Source organism: Harmonia axyridis, chromosome 1 (genome assembly GCF_914767665.1).
Source record: "Harmonia axyridis chromosome 1, icHarAxyr1.1, whole genome shotgun sequence".
NCBI lineage: Eukaryota > Metazoa > Arthropoda > Insecta > Coleoptera > Coccinellidae > Harmonia > Harmonia axyridis.
In genome coordinates, this window is record NC_059501.1 from 54,646,192 (window position 1) to 54,669,455 (window position 23,264).

General features: G+C 35.5%; 2 protein-coding genes across 2 annotated transcripts in view; one reads left to right on the forward strand and one right to left on the reverse strand.

The window, feature by feature from the left end:
• The window catches only part of LOC123671608 (hemicentin-2), a 425,727-nt gene that overhangs the window by 123,684 nt on the left and 278,779 nt on the right, over positions 1–23,264 (forward strand). The gene's annotated exons all lie outside the window — the stretch shown is intronic.
• Positions 18,671–22,597, reverse strand: LOC123672112. Its single transcript, XM_045606105.1, has one exon. The coding sequence runs from the start codon at positions 22,595–22,597 to the stop codon at positions 18,671–18,673; it is 3,927 nt and encodes a 1,308-aa protein (XP_045462061.1).

Below are 23,264 nucleotides of genomic sequence, written 5' to 3' on the forward strand. Positions count from 1 at the left end.
CCTTCTCAACATCACGTGTATTTTTAGTACCTACAACGAATCTTAAAATTTTCTGAATATTAACTCAATTTAAATACAGGTATAAACTATAATCTTTCTTCTGAAATTAAGGACCATAATAAAAATGTCTACACCAGGTTGCAAGTTTTTTTTGATTGCCATAACAATAATAATAAACGAAAAGTGTAATCATAGGAAAAACATGTATTGTACTAGTACATGAATATATTTAATGTAGTCAAGGTCACTACACGCCGCGCCGTGCTGCTAAATATTTGTTAAAAAATCGCGCGTTTGACGAAAAAATAAATACACGTGATATCTTACTACACCCCCCCTCCCCCTTATGATATTTTCGTGATTTTTATCAACCCCCTCCCCCCCCTTTCTAGCCTCACGTGATTAATGGACAACCCCTTATCTTGCCACCATTTCACGAACAACGTCCTTTTTGGCACATTTATAGAGCATTTGCAAGATTACGATCAATTTACTCTTGAAATTTCCAAATCTACATTCATCTTCAAGGTATCTCTAGATATTATAATGTTTTTTTTTAGAATTATTCACTAGCTACTAACAAATCAATACATTTATTCATTGGGCGTGTTCAGCAGAAAGATCGGTAGCGTAACTAACTTCGCTACTGATAGGTATCAGTTTAATAGTAATAGTAAAAGTAAATTTTATTCGCCATCAAGAAAGAATTACATGCCACGTCATATAAACACATTCAGCAATATTACATAATGAGTAAAAAACATACTAATATAAATATAAACATCAGTTAACACAGTTTAACAAGTTAAAATTTCAATCCATCAACACGCTGAAGACAACACAAGTCTCGAATCTCAAAAACTCGTCAACAGAATAAAATACGTTCTCCAACAACAAATTCTTGACATTTCCTTGAAGAGCTGCCCTTGGCAAACTCTTCATAGATTGAGGAAGCTTGTTGTACAGTTTAATTCACCAGTAATTCACTGCAATTTGAGTGGATTTAGCTCTATGAAATTTGCTCCTGAACTCATCTCTGTGTCTTGTGTTGTACGAATGGCAATCGCTGACTTGAGTGAACCCATTTTTGTTTGAGTGAACAAATTTCAAGCACTCCAGAATGAAAACGGAGACAATGGTAAGTATCCTATGCTTTTTAAATAGTTCTCGACAGCTATGTGTTTTTGGTACACCACTCAAAATTCTTACTGCCTCCTTTTGTTTCAGGAAAATCCGATCAAGACCTGGAGTATGCCCCTATATCAGTATCCCATATGTCGCCACAGAGTGAAAGTTGGAAAAATAAGTCAGCTTACAGACATTATCTGCATATAAACTCGTTGTATCGCACGGAACATTTCCTGGTAAGTCATTAATGTACACAACGAACAACAAAGGACCCAGTATCGATCCCTGTGGGACTCCCACATTTATCTCTCTAATTCCAGAGTTCATACCCTTCCATGTGACCACCTGCTTTCTATCAGTTAAGTATGATCTGATGAATTTCAAAGCAATACCTCTCACTCCATAGTACTCCATCTTCTGAAGCAGTATTTCCTTGTCAACACAGTCAAAAGCCTTACTGAGATCTAACGCAAGTATTTCAGGGTGTAGATGATGGTCTAAAGCCTCTGTGACCCCCGCAATGAGTTCAACTATTGCTGAAGTAGTGGATCGCTTCGATCTAAAACCATGTTGAGAGTCAGAAATATAGGAATGTTAATCTAGGAAGGATAGTAAGCGTTTTCTCAGAACTTCTTCAAAAACTTTAGATATAATTGGCAGGATCGACACTGGGCGATAATTGCCCTCTTCATCCACATCATCCTTTTTATGAACTGGGACCACTCTAGCAATCTTCAATTCCTGAGGGAATATTCCTTGTTCCATGCACATATTCAACACTTCACAGAGAGCATCTGAAAGAATCGGATATATCTGCTTGAACAATTCAGAATTGAGCCCATACACATCCCCTGATTTTTTATTTTTGAGATTGCAGACAATATTCGATACTTCGCTAGCTGTTGTTGGCTCTAAAAACATTGACTGACAGGAGTATGATAACCTGCCTTTGTCCTTCCTCAACATAGTTGATGCCTGATCCACAGAGGGGTTACACTGTTTCGAGATAATTTCTCCAATTTCCGAGAAGAATTTATTGAATTTCTCAGCATTCAAGACGCTGACATTCGTGGTATTTTCCTTCGATTTACCCGTTTGGTTCCTGATGATATTCCAAATAGCTCTAGTCTTATTTTCAGCTAGCTGTATATGCATCTCATTCCGATATTTTCTAATATTCGTGTAATATTCTCGTAGATGACGTTTGAGAACACTCAGTAATTTCCATGAGGCTTTATCCTTCCTTACCTCATATATAGTTTGAGCAGCCTCGATTGCCTTGTGAAGTCCCTCGTTCTTATTTTTGAGCTTGTCAGAATTTCTTAGAGAACTGGTGTTTTTAACGACTATTTTTGGGAAGCAGTCATCAAAACAGCCTTGGAGTGCAGAATGAAAGTTCTCATAGTATTTTGCAGCATTATTATCCCTTACACTTTCCCAGTTTATCTCTGCCAGTAAAATTTTGAACCTTTGTATATTTCGACTATTTATAATGTACTTCATTTTACTTACTAATTTACTTCCAGATACAACAAGAGGCATTGACACGATCTGGGCACGATGATCTGAAAAATATGGATCAATAGTTTTGTGTTGGTAAGTAGAGTTGTCATAATCTGTGGAAATGTTATCAATGCATGACTGCGTGTGTCTGCTGATACGACTAGGTTCACTATAAATCCGACTCAGTCCATATGACTCAAAAAGTTCAATAATATCAGCTCGCTGACGACTCTCTTTCAAAAAATCTATATTGAAATCACCAGTGACGTATATATTTTGATTTGATTTCAAATTCGACAAAATATCCAGACTTTCGTTAAGTCTCGACAGAAAATCATCAAAGTATCCCTTTGGAGGCCTGTATATGGCCAATATAAACAATTTTTTCTCAACTATTCGGACTGACGTCATTTCTATATGATTTTCTAACGATTTTTCTTTAATTGACCTGATTTGTTCATATTTTTGGTCATTTTTCAGGATTATAGCAGTTCCTCCATAGACACCTCCTCCTCTAGAGAAACAATCAGCCACAACGAAATTAGCAGGAACAATTCGCTGAAGAATGTCCACGGTCGTCCAATGTTCAGTAAAACAAGCAATACTTATCTTGTTGTCAATGAGAAAATGTTGCATAATATCTACTTTATTCTTAACTGATTGTAAATTGAGATTACATACTACAAACGTTTCCTGTTTTTTACTTGCCTTTATTTTCTTTTGTCCCTCGAAAAAATCTGTACCTTTTAACAACAATATTTTCAGGCCAGTTTTCACATTTATATAATTCATCAGTCATATTGATATCTGCACTTACCCTAAAAGAGCTGCTATGGGCATTCTCTCTCTGTGGAAGTTTCTCCACTGTGAATTGCCTTGTAGGAAATTTGCTTTTGAGGTAGCTATGGACCGTCTCTTCCTTTGTATCAACATTTGCACGTCCCACATAGAGCCAAGCCTTTCTTTGGGAACTCACGAAAGTTGTGCTTGATTCAGTTCCCATTATGATTGATTCCCTCCGTAGATCGCTTTTTGATACCTGTGTTTCCCCAGTATTGGGCATCCTGCTTTTTTCTTTAGCTTGTCTCATTTTCCTTGGTTTACCTGAGATAATTTCGGAATTTTCAGTAGTAACGGCAACATCGCCTTTCATTTCTCTTGTATTGGTTTTGTTTACATTCATCATTGATTTTTGCAGTTCGATAATACACTTTTGATTTTCAATTACCTCCATCAGGCATGATGTCTTCTCAGATGAAGCGTCTAATTTTGTTTTTAATTTCCAATTCGCTTTTCAACTTCACAAATTGGATACTTGTTTCTAGGTTAAGTTGTGATGAATCGCCGGATGAACCATGCAAACCGTCTTCACTCCACACATTTATATGTTTTCTGATACTTTCACTCATTGTGATACTGTCTGATACACTTTTATTGAATATAATTTCGATTAACTTATTTTTATTTAACTTATTGAGTTCAGCGTAAAAGTCATCCAATGTCGCCATGTTGCCGGATCAACGTTTGGCAACGTTAGTTTTCTCTGCTGGACGGGTTGCTCCTTTTCTTGACAGTATTAGGTTCTGTGGGTCCTTTTTGAAGGTAACGTTATGATGAGAGACAATTTTCTGTTATAAAATCGAATTTTATTCCCAAGTTTGCTTTCGGTATATTATTTTTCTATTCTTCAATATAGGTATGGGAAACTTATTCAGAGTAACATTTCACAATGTTAATAAATGTATATGTTTCAGTTTCCATTATTGATATATTTGGAATTTAGATTTCGTCGCAAAATCACTGTCGTAACTGAGATTAATGCCAGTTACTCAACATGTTACCAAAAAGTAGCATAAAATGAATTTGCTTCCAAAGATGGCGACCGCTTCGTATAGGAAATTGATAGAATGCGTTCAGCAGAAAATTCATAGAATATTGACAACTGTTCCATAACTGTAAAGTCTGATTTAGTGTCAATTTGTAATGGACAAGTGTCAATTTGATTTTGTTTATTGTCAATTTAAATTCGACAAGTGCCAATGTGGTTTTGATTATTGTCAGTTTGTTTTTGATTGATGCCAGTTTGAAATTGAAGTTGGAAATTTGATTTTCATTTTGATTTTATCAGTGCCAATTCGTATTCAAAAGAAATAGTTTCGGAGTTATACTTGAGATTACCATTATTCGACATACAGGGTGATGTTATCTTCTCTAAACAAAGGGACCAAAGTTTTTCCTGATTCGATTCTTGTTGAGATATGAATAGCAGAATTTTGGATAACTCACTCTATAGATAGCACAGAAATTTTATTTTATTTATTTTATAACAATTTTGATATATGAAAAAACGATTCTCACGAAACTTTGCATGAACATTCCAACTTCTGAACTCATTTTAAAAATATCATTTCTATTGGACGACTATATTTTCAACCATTGAAAATTATTATTTTTGTTTGTTTAACAGTAGAACTACCTGTAAACAAACCGAGAATTCTATTCTCCAACGTACCCTAATAGTGCCAAAAGGGTATATGCTAGTTAACTCGTTATAAATGCTACACTCGCCAATTCGATCAGGATAATTTGAATTATTTTAATCAAGGGGCTGCAGTTACACTTGAGTTCAGCCGGCTTAAGGTAGATGAACCTAACATTAACATATCCTCGAAGATAAACATAAGTTGAGCCGCCGCTAATCTTAAGTTTATATTCACTTCTAACTTTGGCCGTAACATATACACACTGTAATACATACTTGTAAAAGACATATGTGATTGTAACGAAACGTCGGAATGAATCGTCACTCATAAATATCAATTATTTCAACATAAAAATATAATACAAAAATGAATTAGTCTGATGGAAATAAATTCATAGATATAATAATAATAATAGAGGAAATGCTGAGGAAAAAGGTCGAGTGATAATAAGTACGGTATTCAATACTATGCCAAATGTAATCAAATATTATTAATATAACGAATAGAATTTCATAGGTATTGAGAATTGGCGAACCACTCAATTATTATTTAATCCTTATCCATTCAGAATTCGGAATGTACAAACCCAATCGATAGGATATTCATTCGATTTCAAAATTGTCACACGGTTTCCGCATAAAGAATTCTGTGAATATCGAATCAGCGAATATAAACGTGATTAATAGTTACTGTACGATTGATCGGTTGAACATTGGGAATAACATTTACGTGTATTGCCACAGGAAATAATCCGAATGTGTCTCATCTAATGGCATAGATTTGTGGAATGATTTTGTCTCCTTTATTCTGCAATCGGATTTTCAATATTTCGATATCCATGAAAGCATAACTTTTCTGAATGGAATTGATGAATTCCATACTTTCATTAATTAATTACAAAATTAATGGTGTTCCTCAGTCGGGCGTTCTTATTAGGAGACTTTGACAACAAACTATTATTGTTTTTCCTTGATTGATTGATTATTTAATTAATGAGCCAGTTTCTTCGAGGTTTTTTGCCTTTCATTCCGTTATTATTAAAAATTGCAAAATATCATTGCCAGTCTTCAATCATTCGTATCAGACCCAGCTGAAGCCCGCGGTTTCACCAATGCTCTGTAAAACTGCAAAACCAAAATGAAAAATGAACTAATTGAAATATAACCTTTCCGAAGTCGGGTAGCCGTGAATATATATTTCTCTAATTCTGTGGTTATTCCGTTCATTCTTCCACATCTTGTAGAACAAAATCGTGCGAGAATATATCAGAAACGCACAGTTTTCATGGTTATATTTCATTATTCTATGTTGGAACTCCGAACTTTCCGCCACGGCTTTATCTGTCAATTCATCAATTTGACTTAAAGAAATCAGTTTTGCCAACCAACATTTTTCAATGCGAAAATCACTAAAATATATTTATTTATGGAATTTCAATGAAAATGCAATGAATCAGAGAAAATAATGTATAATACTCGTACAGAAGGCTCATTCTACCACTCGTTCATTCCAAAACTCGCCACTTCGTGGCTCGTTTTAGAATTTTGAACTCGTGGAAGAATATCAATGCCTTCTGCACTTGTATTATAAATAACTATTCTACTATATACTATGAAGATACAAAAATATATATTCCTATGAAAATATATGATGAAATAGAAGAGATGAGAATAATGTAGTTGAATCAATCACTTATCAGCGGTCACTCCACGCTCAATTCATTCGTAGTAGTAGACAATGGTAATAGTAATTTTTTCATTTCTTATTATCTCACAAAGAATGCGTCCCAATAAGAAACAAAGTTCATCTTCATGAAATTACCTTCACGTTGATGTATTGTAATTTTATCAGTGAGGATTCAATCGCTTACACCTCAATGATGCTCGAAAATCACCTATTGATTTTCTATATTCTATATTATTCTCGTACAAAATGCCTAATTGTGACTTATTTATGAAAGATAGATATTGTGTCTTGGACTTTTTTTTCAGATTTCGATAGAATTTTTTTTTAACGACCTATTCCAGTTAACCTCACATAGGTCCCTATTTACCACCTCATAGCTTGCGTTTCTTTTACTTGTGAAGAATTTTTGTCTTGTCTATTTATCGTCATTATTATACCCTTCAATTTATTTACTTTCAAGCAGTACTTTTGGCTAATTGAAAACATCCTGTCCATGATTTCTGTCATTTCTGGTATGCTTGACTTCATAATCAGTGTGTCGTTCGAGTAGCGGAGGTTGCTGATTTTTTTATCACCTATTTACCGAACTACCATTCATCCAAACATAACCCGTCTCATAATACAGGGTGTTTCCTAAACATGCGGCAAAAATTCAGGGGGTTGTTCCTTGGACTATTCTAAGAATATTTTGTCTTTTGATGATTTTTGAAAAACCTATTTGTTTCGAAGATATAGGGGAAACAAAATTTCAGATAATAACATTTTATTATGAAAAATTACATGAAAATTCAACTCAACCTACAAAAACTGTTGAAAATGACCACCTCTAGCCAGCAAACAAGCATCCAATCTTCTCCTCATTGACTGCCGAACCCTTTCAAAAACACCAGGATCATTTCTTATTAAGTTACACCCAGCAATGATCCGATTTCGCAAGTCATCCACATTTTAATCTGTATTCCTTTACCATCTGCACTTATCAATTTTTAGTCAAAAAACTGGCCGTTTTTAGTAATTGGAATGTTGTTAAACAAATTTAAAAATAAATTGTACCTACTTAGTAAACACAGTGCGGTACGCATTTTTATTTAAACTATTATTAATTTTAAAAATATGAAAAATGTTGTTCGCCCTGTATCTTCGAAACAAAGAGGTTTTTCAAAAATCATCCAAGGACAAAACATGCTTAAAATAGTCCAAGGAACAACCCCCTGAATTTTTGCCGCATGTTTAGGAAACACCCTGTATATTCGCTGTATGCCTTGAATAGTATAGGCTATAGAATAAAGCCCTTTGTGAGACCCTCGATCGCCCTAAACCTATCTGAATGAGTTTGGTCAACTTTCTAGCGATGTTTTCCTAATAAAGCTTGACGATTGTCAAGCTTTATTAGGAAAACATCGCTAGAAATGGGAACATAGAAATACCTGGTCCAACTGATTAGTTGGACCAGGTATTTCTATGTTCCCATTTCTTCCAATATGTTCTAGAGGTGGCACCAATCTTATTTATCGAAGGTCTTCTGGTAGTCTATGAACACACATAAGGTGGGATATTGAATCAACTCAGTGGACAAAAACTAAGGACAAAACCTGCTTTTTTTCTTCTGAAATTTGAGGAATAAGAAATGGTATCAGATAGTTATGGATGACATGAAGAAACACCTGAATGGGGTGAGAGATGAAAAAAATGATCCTCTACTTTTCGCACTTCATGTGTGAGCATCTTTTGAATATTGGAACCAATTTTATATACCGATCTCAATATACCAGGTAACATATTTAAATCTTCTACCCATTCAATTGGAAACTATCTCGACATCTGGATTACTTTGCAGTTCATGTGGACCGGGCCTAACAGATATAAAGAACAACTGAATAGTTGGATACTTATTAGGATAGTGATATTGTATTTTCTGATTATATGTTTGAATCTGAACATAGGGCCTTGCAAATCATCTTCGCTATGGCTTTCGATGGGGATTTGTTAGTTATTAGCTAAGAACATTATTAAGAGGAACGGCAATCGCTTTGTAACTGATGCGTTTGTTTTGATGCAAACATTCGTCACTCCTTGTCTGATGGGACACTATAGCAGTAGCGTAATATAATTTGATTAATTTCGAAATTATCAATTCATGCTCAAAAATAGTTTACAATGTGATTTATTCATAAAAATTCTTTAATATCCGAAAAGGGTGAATGTTTTCCTCAGTTGATTTAGCTATTGTGAAGTTATGTTAAAAGAATTCCTGATAAAACAATCAAATCAGGATTCTCCAGGCTTATGGCTCGCACACACAATCGGCGTGCTCGAGTGTGATTGGTGACACTAAACTTTCATCTCTCTTGAATTTGGGATCGAGCACAAAATGTTTACTTTCCGTTCCTTCTATCTATATTCTAAGGTTATTTGATATCATTGTTTCCCATCGACGATTATCTCATTTATGTTGAAAAGTGCTCAAGCTATCTTCTTGGAGTATTCCAGTTGCGATATTTATTTCCACTATTATGTTTTGTTGTCTTTGATGAGTTTTTCGTAGGTAAAAGGTATAAAGGTGTATAAAATAGGACCTCAAATTAGTTAGATTAGAGCTCAATTTTTTTTATATTTTCTTCCGGATAACTTCGCCTTCATTTGCCGGACACTTATGACAGTTGCTACTCCCTACCAGAGACCCTAAACTTTTATATTAACAATTAACAACTGTTTGTAACCTCTTTGTTACTACTCAAAATGCCCGAGAACAGTCGGTTGTTTGAGTCGTGGTTCAGATCTCTGAATTTACCAAATGAAAGGGACAAAACCCAGGTCGATCAAACACCTCTTATATTTACATAAGTATTTCACAATCCGAATCTTTGAAATATCAGGTACCAGAAAAATTGACATACAATATTTATGAAATGAAAATATATACAAGTGAATCCGAAATTTATAATTGTATAAAAATAAAGAATGAAATTTTCTAAATTCCAAAATTACTTCCCTGAAGAGGCAAAAGTCCCAGCTCTACACTGAGCCAATTTTCCTCCACCGAAGTTGACAAGAACTTAGGTCTGATAGTTCTTCAATATTAAGGAGAGCAAAACTTCGGCTTGTAAGCTGACAATTCACAATGATGGGCTGTCTCCTGACTCTCAATATAATCATCAAACTTTCAACGCTTATCAGGAACCAATCAGGAATTCAGCAAAGAAAATATACCAAAAAAAAACTGAAAATCAGAGAACAGAAATTAATAATAAGCCAAATTAAGGTGATGGCTTTTCTGTTTCTGAAACAACCAGAGTTTACATAAAAAATATCAATACTCATGTACTTATTTTATCGCTTGAACAAAATGGCTGCCAAATGAGATAAGAAACTAAAAGAATGATCTCAAGGCAATCATATGTAGATTGTTTCAGAAAAGATCTCCTTCAAAAATGTAACAAACGAAAAATGTAAAAAAAAATACTAGATACGAAAAACATTCTCCACATAAAAGTTTCGTGAAAATACTCATTAACTGAGTTATAACTTATTAAGCTTGATTTTAGATAAAAATTCACGATAGTTAAATTAAAACATCAATATTAGGTTTTAAAAAATATTTGATTGTAATAAATTATATTTAAATAATGAATAAAAACTTTCATTTCACACAAAATGAAGGGATGTTAAAATGGCGGATGCATTCCTTTGTCAGATTGAATTTGGATATCAAAAATTTTCATATATATTACTTATACAAGAATCAAATAATATACAAGTGACGATAAGAAAAATATACAACACACCCCTTTTTTCAGGGTTTTATGAATAAACTAGAGAATAACAATTAAAACAATTTTGCAGCGATAATTATCGATATATGTACGTTCAAAGAAACCAGAAAAGAAAATAATATCATAATTTCGCAGTATCGGGTACATATGCACGAAGATACGCATTGGCGTACGCCCAGATTTTCATCAACTGTCTGGCTCAGTTGAATATATAAAATTTGAAATCTAGCACGCTACATGTTGTTTTTTTAAATGAAAGGTAAAATATGAGAGATTTCAGGCTAATGACTATTGTAGTCGATGCTTCGAAAAAAAATTATACTTTCGCTATAGTATAAAAGCTAAATTTTATAAATGTTACTTGGAGAAAAATAATACCTCAATAGCCCGATAGTTGTAAATATTGTTAAATCTGGACCGACACATTGAAAGTCTGCTGTGGGTGCTAGCATGAGTGGTTGGTTGATTGCGATATCCATAAATAAAATATTTAATCGGTTTTAATTTATTTAAAATTAGGGTTTTCTGGCGAAGCATAGCAACTGTCCTAAGTGTCCGGCAATGGTTGATGAGTTTTCTCAAGTTACCCTAAAGAAAATATTAAAAAACATCTTTATACTTCGAGGAATTCAAGATAATGATTTTATACACCTTTACTATTTGTTACCTGTCATAGTAACCCCAACCCAAACTCTATATTCGGTGGTCGTCTTCACCTATGTAGGTGAAATGCACAGAAAAACTTTCAGCTATTATAAAACGACGAAGGTCAGGCGACCGTGAGCTCTTGCTCTATACAGGGTATCCCATAAGTGGCACGTCACAGTGACACCGGAGGTAGCGAAAAAGGAATATTATTGAAAAAAAAGGTAAATTAATTAAAAACAGACTTAACTTTCGATTATTTATTTAATTCTTAAATCTAACTTACAGTAAATGTTTCCCTCGGACTCTAATGCATAAATGACACCGTTTTATAAAATTACGATTCAATTTTCTTAAACTAATTGTAAACTAAGTGTATGCAAAACCAATAAGAAGCGAGGAAGAATTGCGTGAACGCGTATTCGACGCAGCCCGGACCATATCGGAAATTAGTTTAAGAAAATTGAATCGTAATTTTATAAAACGGTGTCATTTATGCATTAGAGTCCGAGGGAAACATTTACTGTAAGTTAGATTTAAGAATTAAATAAATAATCGAAAGTTAAGTCTGTTTTTAATTAATTCACCTTTTTTTTCAATAATATTCCTTTTTCGCTTCCCCTAATCCATCTTTTTCCCTATTGTGACTTTAACAAATAATAACAAAGCCCGGTATCAAATGTAATGTCATAGCAAGCGGCAAAATTACCTGATAGCGGGGTTCCCAGTTTCAACTTGGTTAAGTAGGGCATCGGTAAAATGATGAAAATACCTAGTTTTATGGGCATAAGATTCGTGTATTGTACCATTTCTAAATCTGTCTAAAATGCCCAATTTTTTGATGTTATTTGCTCGTTTTGTTTCAAGGATTTTTTTTTCACAGCAGGTGTCCAAAGTCGAAGTTCTCGTTTTGCTAGCAATTGAAATCAAGATTTATCCATTGATTTACGGAAATCCACATAACTTTTTGACAGAATCATACTCATGTCATCTTAAATAACTATTTAAGATTCCATTACAACAAAAAAAATAAGCTTCGAGAGCTTTCCAGCAGAATTCTGACCCTGACAATGTTAAAAAAGGTGAAAATTCACTAAAAAACGTAATTTGGTAATAACTCGAAAACCATGCAACTTTTACTGGGGTCATGTTAGGCTGGTTAGGTCCCTCTTTAGCTGACCTACCTCCGGTGTCACTGTGACGTGCCACTTATGGGACACCCTGTATAGGAAATTCTATTTTTCCGAGTATCTTCACTATAATACATATGATCAAGCAAAAATCTACTACTTGGTTGTACAATGACGCCAAAAAAATAATTCAAACAAACTAAATGACGGCAATATACACGTAAAAATAAAGTTCTTCTAGCTATCAAGATTCACTTTTTTCGCACAACGACGTAACGCATCTTTTCTTTATAGATTTCCAATCTGTCATAATCTCTTCCACTGTATAATAATAGGTAGTCCATAGAAGGTACTCGATTATGTGGAATCCGCAGGAAATAGATCTTATTTCATATTCCCTTGCAAGAATCGAGTTCGTCTAATGGAATATCAGAAAGTCCGGACTATCCCCCTTGGATCCTCGCCAATTCTAGCTGCACTCCGTAGAATAATTTTCTTTATTATGTGTTCCAAGGTTGCTCGTGATATAAATTCTGGTCGTTTTCCCCTTATTGTTCCTGGACTTCGGTCAGATATCGAAAAGTCTATGGAAATGTATAGGCGAATTCCTACAGCTCTTATTGAAATTCGAATAGTGGGTGAATTCTTATTTCGATTTCAAGGATATTCATTTGGAATTTCATCAGATGTGTGCCTAGAAAATAACCGATCATATTTTAATCTGAAGAGAAACTGCATATATAAGGGTACCTCACATTATACAAATGCGCATCATGAAGAACCGTTTGCCAAACTAGGTCGGTCTGGCCTATTTTTTAGACCTCCTATAGGGTATTAGGCAGGTATAAATGATCTAAACCCAAAATTCAGTACAGATGGGCTCAGCAATATTCAATAAGCCCAAAGTAACACAAATTTTTAGTTTGAAAAGGAAATAATGAGGGGAATTGTGTGTATACACGGATTTTAAGCATGTAAAAGAAGGCTGTTCATCTATGTGATCGCTAGAATTATTTTAGTTTGTTAATTATTAATAAGTCGCATATTTTTAGTCAATATATTATCTACTGAAGTGAGAGTTTATTCATATATAGCAAATGTTTGTTAACTACCGGTTGAAAATTTGTTGACAATGAATTTATGTTATGTAAGTTCATATAAATTAGTTATGTTATTACATAAATACTTTGTAAACAAATATTAATTCCCTTTTAATGAACTTTTTTCAATGCATAATTTACCTTTTAATGAATAATTATATCAAATATAAATTTGCTGTAATAGTTGTGAATAAATGTCCTTCAAATAATTGCTTTATAAAAAAAAAGATGGATTTCTCTCAGTGTAAAGCAGTCAATTAATATTTCCAATCGAAACACCAAACATTTCCAATTCGGATCGGTTATTCTTTTATTTACGTGAGTCACGTGATATGTTAGCAGGTGGTCGGCTATGTTGAACAAATTCATTGAGCCAACATATCAAGTTCATTGGGGGGATGAATATCTTTCATTGAGTTGATGTACTGTGTACATTCCTATGATGAACTGTTAATCCAAAAGCCGAGTTAGCACTAAAACCGTCAACGAACGCCTGTTCATTGGGACAACGAAACTGTACGTAACATGAATTTCAACTTAAACGAATTTGTTCGTTGGCATAATGAAAAGTACATTGTATCAACGTACGTAAGGTCGATGAACGGCATTCATTGATATTACGAACAATATTTCTTTCAGTGTGAATATTCTTATGACAACCTTTTTTTTTTTCAATTTTTTTTTTACAAATCACTCGAAGAAGAAAGTGTATATTGATTCCAAATAAAAAATGAACTAATCTGAAGATTGAATTTATAATTTCATTAATAACTGCTATATTCTTCTGATCGCCAAGCCTTTCCAAATTTAATAGTCATTAACATTTATCCACATAATATTATTCTTCATTTACAATTAGCGACAACATAACACAATACATCACATTGAAGTGGAAAAAATTAAAACTTATTGCATTGTGCGTCGTTTGAAGACAATCCAGTAAACTGATTAACCAATTCAATACTCTACTTGTTCTGAGGAAATTAAACTCCAACCAATGAAAAATCTTTGATCCAGTCCGGAAGAAATGATCTTGTATTTTTTGCACCTCTTCAAGGCGATTGAGGAAAGCTGAAACAGCTGTTGGCTCTCAGGCTCAGGTAGCCTCTCAATTACAGGACGATGCCCCTATTATTATTATGAGAGAATCAAAATTACTGACAGATACGATTTCTTTACATTACAATAATCTTCAACTCTCACTGCTTTCACTTCCACCAAAGACGTTATCATCGCCATTAAACTATTTCTGAGAAGTAAAATGAGGTATCTCCATGCACTTACAATCTGGACGATCATGAATCTAGGGTGATATTTCAGTGCAACTCTATCCAAAATTGGAGTCGAGCATCTATCCCTAATTGAAAATGAGGTTACCATATGTCAAGGTCTTTACGAGCCAACTGAAGGAGAAAATTCTTATCGATTTGCCACCTCCCGCCACAAGAGTCAAACATCCAGAAATAATTGACACACTACGTCGATCTAACAACTAATTTGCTCGTTGTGCTCCTGGGCATCCTAGTCCCATTTTCTCTAATTTTATATTTTCCATGGAGTTCTGCGAAATAATGCTATTCATTCAACATTCCCAGTTTTTCGAAATAGTAACTTTTCTGACAATATAACCCCAAGTAAACCGAATTGCTAGAAACAATAGGGAGATGAATTGAAACTCTACCAGATGTCTTGAGTCATGTGCTTAGCATGATCTGGCATAATCATCACCAAAGATCTCTCTTGGTACGTTTGTCTGAGCAGTAGGAGTATTTCGAAGTGGTGCGAAACAGTTCTTTTCGTCGGTCTATCAAGAAGAAGGTGGAATGCTTCACCAAAATGTGTCGTTCGAACCACGACTGTGAACTCGTTCAAGAACAGTCTCGATTTGGACTCGATGTAGAATCTATGAAATTTTTATCCATTCGGGATTAGGTTTATGGGTTGAAACTTTTCTTCATCTCCATGAACAGTATCAATAATTACAATGAGTGTGTTCTAGTTTTCTGGAATGATTTTTAAACATCAAATATATTCCAATTTTTTAATTCAAAATTTTTTCCTTAAGTGACACTAGAACTGTACGATCAATTAGATATCTAACAGGTTATTCAATTCCTTTTACATTGCCTTGATGGACTTTGTAGAGTCTCATTTAACTTTTCGTCACTCGCTCAATTTCTAAAATTGCAAAAGCCACCACAATCTGTTTCTCATCCTTCTGAAAATCCTTGATATATCTGAAAAACTGAACATAACCTTAGCTTCTATAGCAAGAGCCCAAGACGGGCAGACCGTTATTTTTCAAAAGCTGAAAGTTTTTCAGAGCTTGTCCCCTACACAAGTAAAAACAACCAGCGACTATAAAGTTTGGTTTGTGTTTTCTTTGGCTGGTAGCAGCTAGTAACAGTGTATAAAAGAGTACCTTGAACTCGTCGAAATATGAAGCTCAATTTTTTCATATTTTCTTTGGGTAATATTTTTTATTTGATATCTCAAAAGATCTCAATCGAAACTCGCTCTCACCTACAGCGGACTTTTAATATTTCTGGTAACGAATTTAAGGCACCATTTTATACACATTCAATACATGTTACCTGCCAAAGCAACTACAACCCAAATTGTATAGTCATTGATCATTTTAACCTGTGTAGGTGACATCCACAGAAAAACTTTTATAAAATGGCCATCATGGGCTCTTGGACTATTCGACTCGGCACCTAAAATATTTTTATATTTTAATTGTGAAGAAAATCGAAAGATTTCGCAATTAATCACTGATGAAATAACCCTGGAAGAAAAATCAGAGAAAACACCAAATCGTTAAATTCATGATAACATATCTCTTTTAAAACTTTTGGAAAGAGTGAGGTGACCAAGAGAACGAAAATTGTAGGATTGTAGGTTGCTCTTAGATTGGTGATTTGAGCTTGATATTTTCTTTAAATGTGTAGCACGATTGCCTTATCAGAAAATTTTTGTGGATTTTCCATAAAGTAAGGTAAGGTATTTATTCGATTCAGATAAAGCAACTCTCATATAAAGTGAATCCTGATATGTTACAATTGAATTGCACCAAGAACTAAGTAGGCACTATCATACAATTTCCATAACGAATATAACAAATTTTCTTTCAGTGTATAATTCTTCACTCCATAAGTACTTGATTATCTGAAATACACAATATATAATTGAAAGATCAATACCGAAGCGAATTAGATGGCGTGATAACGTTTCCTTCTATATTACCTTTTGATGTACCCACTTGCGTTCGGGACGAACAATGATTCTCTAATAGCCTTTAGTGACAAAACATGACTAAAACCTTTGAATTGCCAGCACAAGCGTATCTTCGTCCGCAATCTGTTGGGTTTTGAAATGAATGCAGTCCTGAATAATGAAAAGGATTCGAAGCCTCGGTTGGACTATGTTCGACAAGTTAGCATGCGAAACTGCAATAGTTTCTACAGGATTACGAATTCAAAAAGCTGTTATGTGCACCTGGTTGGATTTCACCTGAGTTCTGAGGGAGTTTCGTGCAAAATTTTATTCATTGCTGTTCACGTTTGGGAAATAATCATCAGAAAGCTTTGGATGTAGGGAAAAACAGCTATTGAATTATTGTTTCGTGTTTCTCAATCTACCAACTCATTGTTTGATTTATATGTTGATGAAATATTATCATATAAACCGTTCAATCGTGACTTTTCCTACATTCCTCAAAGTTTTTTCCTATCGAAAATAATGGAAGAGTAACATGAATTACAAAGAGAAAGTATTCTCATTATTCAGTTACATGGTTTCTAACGCATGGATTAGATTAGGAAGATACTCATTTTGCTGAAATATCATTGTAAAGACCTATCGAATGGATTGACGAAATCTCGTTTTTCGTCAAGTATGTACAGATTTTTTGTATATTCATGTAGAAGTTGAGTATCATTTGCCTCTTAGTTTGTTCACAGTTCTTTTAGTTGTCAGTTTCACTCAACTGTGGATTCCGATTGAAATATCAAATGAAATACACCAAATTTAGCACACGTAGCGGAAAAAATGTTATGTTAAAGGACAGCTTCGTAAATGAAACCAAAAAAAAATCTATGTAAATATACAGGGTGTAACATGAGTGACTGGCCATAGCCTAGTGGTGAATGCAGGTCATGCAAGTCTTTCAGAAAAGTATCTTACTGTTAGTTTTACAGAATGATTCATAAATATTGGCATAAATTTCTGAAATCCATAACTTGGGAATCAGCAGTCCGATTTTGTTCAAATTTTGTGGGTTTATTAACTTCATGCAACTCTTCAAAGTGATTAATGTAATAAATAAATAATATCTTGATGAGAGCTAGGAAATATCGGGAAATGACTTCTATTCCAGAATTTCTTTCGATACTTCTCCTTCTATTTTATGTTATGAATTGAAATGAATAGGTATAAATTTTCTCTAAAAAACTAAAGCTATTTTAGCTATAAAGCAAATTTCACGGTTTTTACATTTCCCAAGATGGGTTACGTCATTTTAAAAATTAAAATATATATTTTCAAAAGAATTCACGGTTTTATCAATATACTTCTAATTGATATTTCAAGCAGCCTGTTACAACAATCACTAGGTCCTGAGGGTTTACAATGAAAGAGAGGTGAACAGAAAGCTATAAAATCCGAAAAAATTTTCAGATTACATCAAATGTTATAACAAGAGTGGCACGACAAGGGCCTTAATATGAAAAAAGTAGCGAAGGACCGAAAATTGAAATTTGTGGAGAAATGATTTCTGCCTACCTTGGTAAAGTCCATGAAATGTCCTTGGCTGATAGATCTTCGCCGTCGAACGGGTGGTAGACGGAACACTCAATCTCGCACAACCGAAGAAACGGTATTGTTCTTGAAAATAGAGTCGACTCGAAAATGTTTATGAAAAAGAAAATATTGCGTTTAACACAACGAAAGAGCGAGTGGAAAATCTGTATGAAAATGTCCATATGCACGGACGGGTCTTGAATGAATCCTCGCGCATCTGGCATCTATCAAATCTCCAGCATATGTTTTCCCGCGGTACATTTAAATGAACGATATTCTCTGAATTAGGAAAACAATGAATCTATTAATAATAAAAGGAAAACAAAGAAAATAAGATGAGTTGACTAGTTGCAGTAACATAACCGCTCACCTAAAATAGAATATTTTACCCGAAAAAAAGAGTTGACAAAAAAAAAAAAAAATTATTGAAGTGGTAAAGGGCATAACTTAACCACCGGCCTCTGCAGTATACCTTGAGTGGTACGGACACTAGCTACTCGAGCTATTTTATCAGCACCATGGTGCAATTTTTCGATTCGTCCTAAACGCCAGCGCAATGGAGGAAGCTGATCATCTTTGATAAGTACGAGTGTACCTATTGAGAGACAATCGGTGGTTTTATCGAACCACTTCTTACGTTGTTGTAACGTGTTTAAATATTCCAAGTGCCACCGTTTCCAAAAATCTTGGTGGATACGCGTCAAAAGCTGCCAACGTGAAAGTCTTCCCATTGAAAGGTGTGATAAGTCCGGTTCAGGTAACGCAGTCAATGGCGCTAAGGTGAGAAAATGTCCCGGCGTTAACGCCGATATGTCATTCGGGTCATTACTAAGTGGACAAAGCGGGCGCGAGTTGAGAAGAGCTTCTATTTGCGTAAGTACTGTGTAAAATTCCTCATAAGTAAGAATTTGATCACCTATGCTTCGAAGCAAGTGCGATTTAACGGATTTTATTCCGGATTCCCAAAGTCCTCCAAAATGTGGACCAGAAGGGGGATTAAAGCTCCATTTTATTTGTTCCTCAATCAGCGCATTTTGCATATAGTTTGAGAGCTCTCGATATGCTCCTTTGAAGTTCGTTCCGCCGTCGCTAAATATATGATTGCATCGTCCTCGTCGAGCAATGAATCGACGTAATGCAGCGAGAAAGGCGTTGGACGTGAGATCTGAGACGAGTTCTAAATGTAATGCCTTTGTTGTAAAACATACAAACAGGCATATGTACGACTTGAACGATTTAGAACCGCGAGTTCGAGACATAGTTGTTTGAAATGGCCCACCATAGTCTACACCTACACATTGAAAAGGCTTGAGCTGATTCACTCTTAGAGAGGGCAAATTACCCATTAAAGGCTGAGAAGCCTTAGGTTTCACCCTGAAACAGGTATGACAACGAGAAATAACTTTATTTATCGCTCTTCGAGCGGACAATATCCAAACTTGTTGAGTAAGGAGAAATTGTGGAGTTTGGGCACCTGGATGATGGTAAACTCTATGGAAATGCTGAATTATAAGTTCAGTGAGTCGATGAGAAGACGGAAGAAGGGCTGGGTGTTTATGGTCATACGAAAGACCAGAAAATGAAAGTCTGCCGCCCACCCTGAGAACACCATCCTCGCCAATGAAAAGATTCAATTTACGAAGACCCTTCGAAATAGGTTTTTCATTCTGAATATTAGCAATATCTGCCTGAAACACAGATTGCTGTACTTGCTTGATGATGAAGGTGAAAGCATGTTTGAGGTCCATCGATGATACAATTCCATTTATACGAGACTTGGAGTTTTTCAGGTTATGAACGAATCTGAAAACGTAAACCACTATACGCTGAATCTTGGACAACGACGAGAACTTCGAAAGCAACTCAGGTACAAATTGCGAGCAGACAAATGTGGGCAAAGAAATGTGACGTTCTTCCTCCCTCACGAGATTCTGATCACTTTCCATTTCTCTGCGATCGAAAGTGGTTTCCTCTGAACGGAGCCAGTATGGTCCCGCCCACCATAATGTACAATTCAGAAGTTCAACTGGCGTCAAACCACGTGAAGCACAATCAGCGGGGTTATCCCTAGATTTGACATGATACCAGAGTTCTGGTGAAACCAGTTCCTGAATCTGAGTCGTTCGATTACTGACGAACGATTTCCATCGATGAGGGGAGGATCTGATCCATGTCAGAGCGACTGTGGAATCGGACCAGGCAAAAACTTTGCTTATCTGAAAGGCGGATGAATAGACCGAGAGAACTAAGGAAATGAGTTTAGACAAGAGAAGACAGGCGCAGAGTTCCAATCTAGGAATTGAAATTCTCTTTACCGGAGAAACCTTTGATTTGCCACATACGAATGATGTACCAACAGATCCGTTGGGATAGAAAAATCTAAGGTAAATGACAGCAGCATAACCTCGTTCACTACTGTCTCCGAAGCCATGGAGTTCGCATCGTGAATAGGAACCTGATGCCAACAGTCTAGGAATTTTGAGCTTTGCCAGTTCGTGCAATTCAGATCTGCACTGATTCCAGCGATTGTTTACCTCCACTGGGAGAGAATCATCCCACTGCAAGCCTAAAGTCCAGAGATGCTGGATTAAGTGCTTTGCAAGAAAAGTAAATGGGGCAAGAAATCCGAGAGGGTCAAAAATACGCGAGAGATCAGACAGGATAGATCGTTTTGAGCAGACCTCATCAGACGACTTCACTGAGTAAGAAAATTCATCCAATGAAGGAAACCATTTCAAACCAAGAATCTTAATGGCAGAGTCGGCATCAAAGTTTATGGAATGCTGATGTTGGTGGTCTAAAGGAACACGCGAAAGTAATTCATGGCTATTGCTACACCACTTACGAAGCTCAAACCCACCACATTCCAACAATGATATCAACTCATCCACCAAAACTTTGGCCTGCTCGAGATCATCACAGCCAGTGACAATATCGTCCACGTAAATATCCCTGAGCAGGATTTTGGAAGCATTTGGGAAAGAGGCTCCTTCGTCCTCAGCTAGTTGAGACAAAGTTCTAAGAGCAAGAAAAGGAGCAGGCGCAACTCCGTAGGTAACAGTGTTTAATCGATATGCACCGATAGGCTCTGACGGAGAAAACCTCCAAAGAATTCTTTGGTGATCACGATGTGAGGGCTGAATCAAGATTTGACGATACATCTGTTTTATATCGGCCGTGAAAACGAAAGTGTGGACACGAAAATTCAACAGAATTACAAAAATATCCTTCTGTAATTTAGGACCAATCAAGAGAGCATCATTCAAGGACAATTTACCTGGAAGGTGAGCTGATGCGTCGAACACTACTCGTAACTTAGTCGACGCACTATCAGGCTTGATGATACAATGATGAGGGATATAGAAATTATTTTCAGTTTCGACATCGGTGATTACTGACGACATATGATTACTACTCAAATAATCTTTCATGAAATGACAATACTCCTGGTAAACTTCTGGAGTTCTTATAAGTCTACGTTCGAGCGACAGAAAACGACGCAGAGCTAAAGAATATGTATCCCCAAAACAAACGCATTTGCCACTTTCAAATGGCAATGCAACCGTGTATCGTCCCGAAGCATCTCTCGAATGACCTTCAACAAAGAGTTGTTCACAACGTTGATCCTCTGGTGAAGAGGATGTTGTTGTTGGCACCTCTTCGAGTTCCCAGAACCTCTTTAATGTGGAATTCAAAGAAGAATCACATAAAGACAAATGAAATGAATTCATTGAGCGACTAGGAGACTGAATTTGTCCCATGAAAACCCAACCGAAAACAGTTTCTAGGGCTGTAGGTTCCGAACCGTTGCCTTTGATTCGATCGTCCTTGAGTACAAGTGGGAAAATATCTGCACCAAGAAGAATGTCCACAGAATGTGGAGTAGAAAATTCAGGATCTGCTAATTTTTTGTTGGAGATGCATTTCCAATTGGAAAATTGGACTAAAGAGGTCGGCATTTGTGTACAAATTTTTGGGAGAACTACAGCGTCAAAGGTGAAAGATGGATTGATCTGACCTGTAGGGCGAATAGAGCAGACAGTGCTACCAGAAGCAGTAGATGAACTTTCCCCTATGCCAGTAATTGAAAGTGCAGTCTTTGAAATTTGCAATCCTAACTTATTAACACAAGATTGGGATATGATATTAATTTGAGAACCGGCGTCTAATAAAACTCGAACTTTCTGAAAGTTACCCCAAGCGTCTTGGATGTCTACTTGAGCAGTAGCCAATAAAACTGTGGAGTTGGCAGGCAAAAGATTCACTGAGTTGGAATGCGAAAAATAAGAGGTTTGACTCTGCGATTGGCATGATTCGTTCTGAGGTACATCGTCTGATGGACTGCGCATGTGCAATAAAGAATGATGTTTTTTATTACAGGTTCGACATGTTGATTTCGAGGAACAGTTATTTAATTGATGCCCAGAATGAAGGCAATTGATGCACCAATTCTTATCTTTGACAATTTTGAAACGATCTGAGGCAGTTTTTCCCAAAAACGAAGGACAGTTGTAAATATTATGAGATGACTTGCAATAATTACAGCTAATGCCTTTTTCATCTGAATTATTTTTCGACTGAACTAAAAGAGCGGAATTTCGTTTACTTGAAGTATTATTGAATTTTGAAGTTCGAGAATCAGAAAACTGTTGAGATTTTGAAGGAACAGAAAGAGCCACTATTTCTAGAGCTACACATTGATCAGTTAAGAAAGTTTGCAAATTGATAAATGAAGGAATGTCTGTTGAGCATTCCTGTAATTCGAATCGTTTAATGGTGGCTGTGTCTAATTTTTGAATGAGCAGATGAAATAAAACAAAGTCCCACTGATCAGTAGGCAGACCTAAGTTTTTCAACACAGCTAAATTTTCCGAAAATACCTCCAGAATCCGTCTAAGTCCGGATGCCGACTCACTGTGAAGTTTTGAAATATTATAAATTTCATTCCAACATGTATTAGCTAAGAGGCGTCTATTTTGATATCTATCAGTTAGAGTTTGAAAGGCGTTTTCATAA

What these genes read in the sequence shown, in the direction of transcription:
- LOC123672112 (XM_045606105.1), bottom strand. Translation starts at nt 22,597, where the DNA reads ATGCGCAGTCCATCAGACGATGTACCTCAGAACGAATCATGCCAATCG.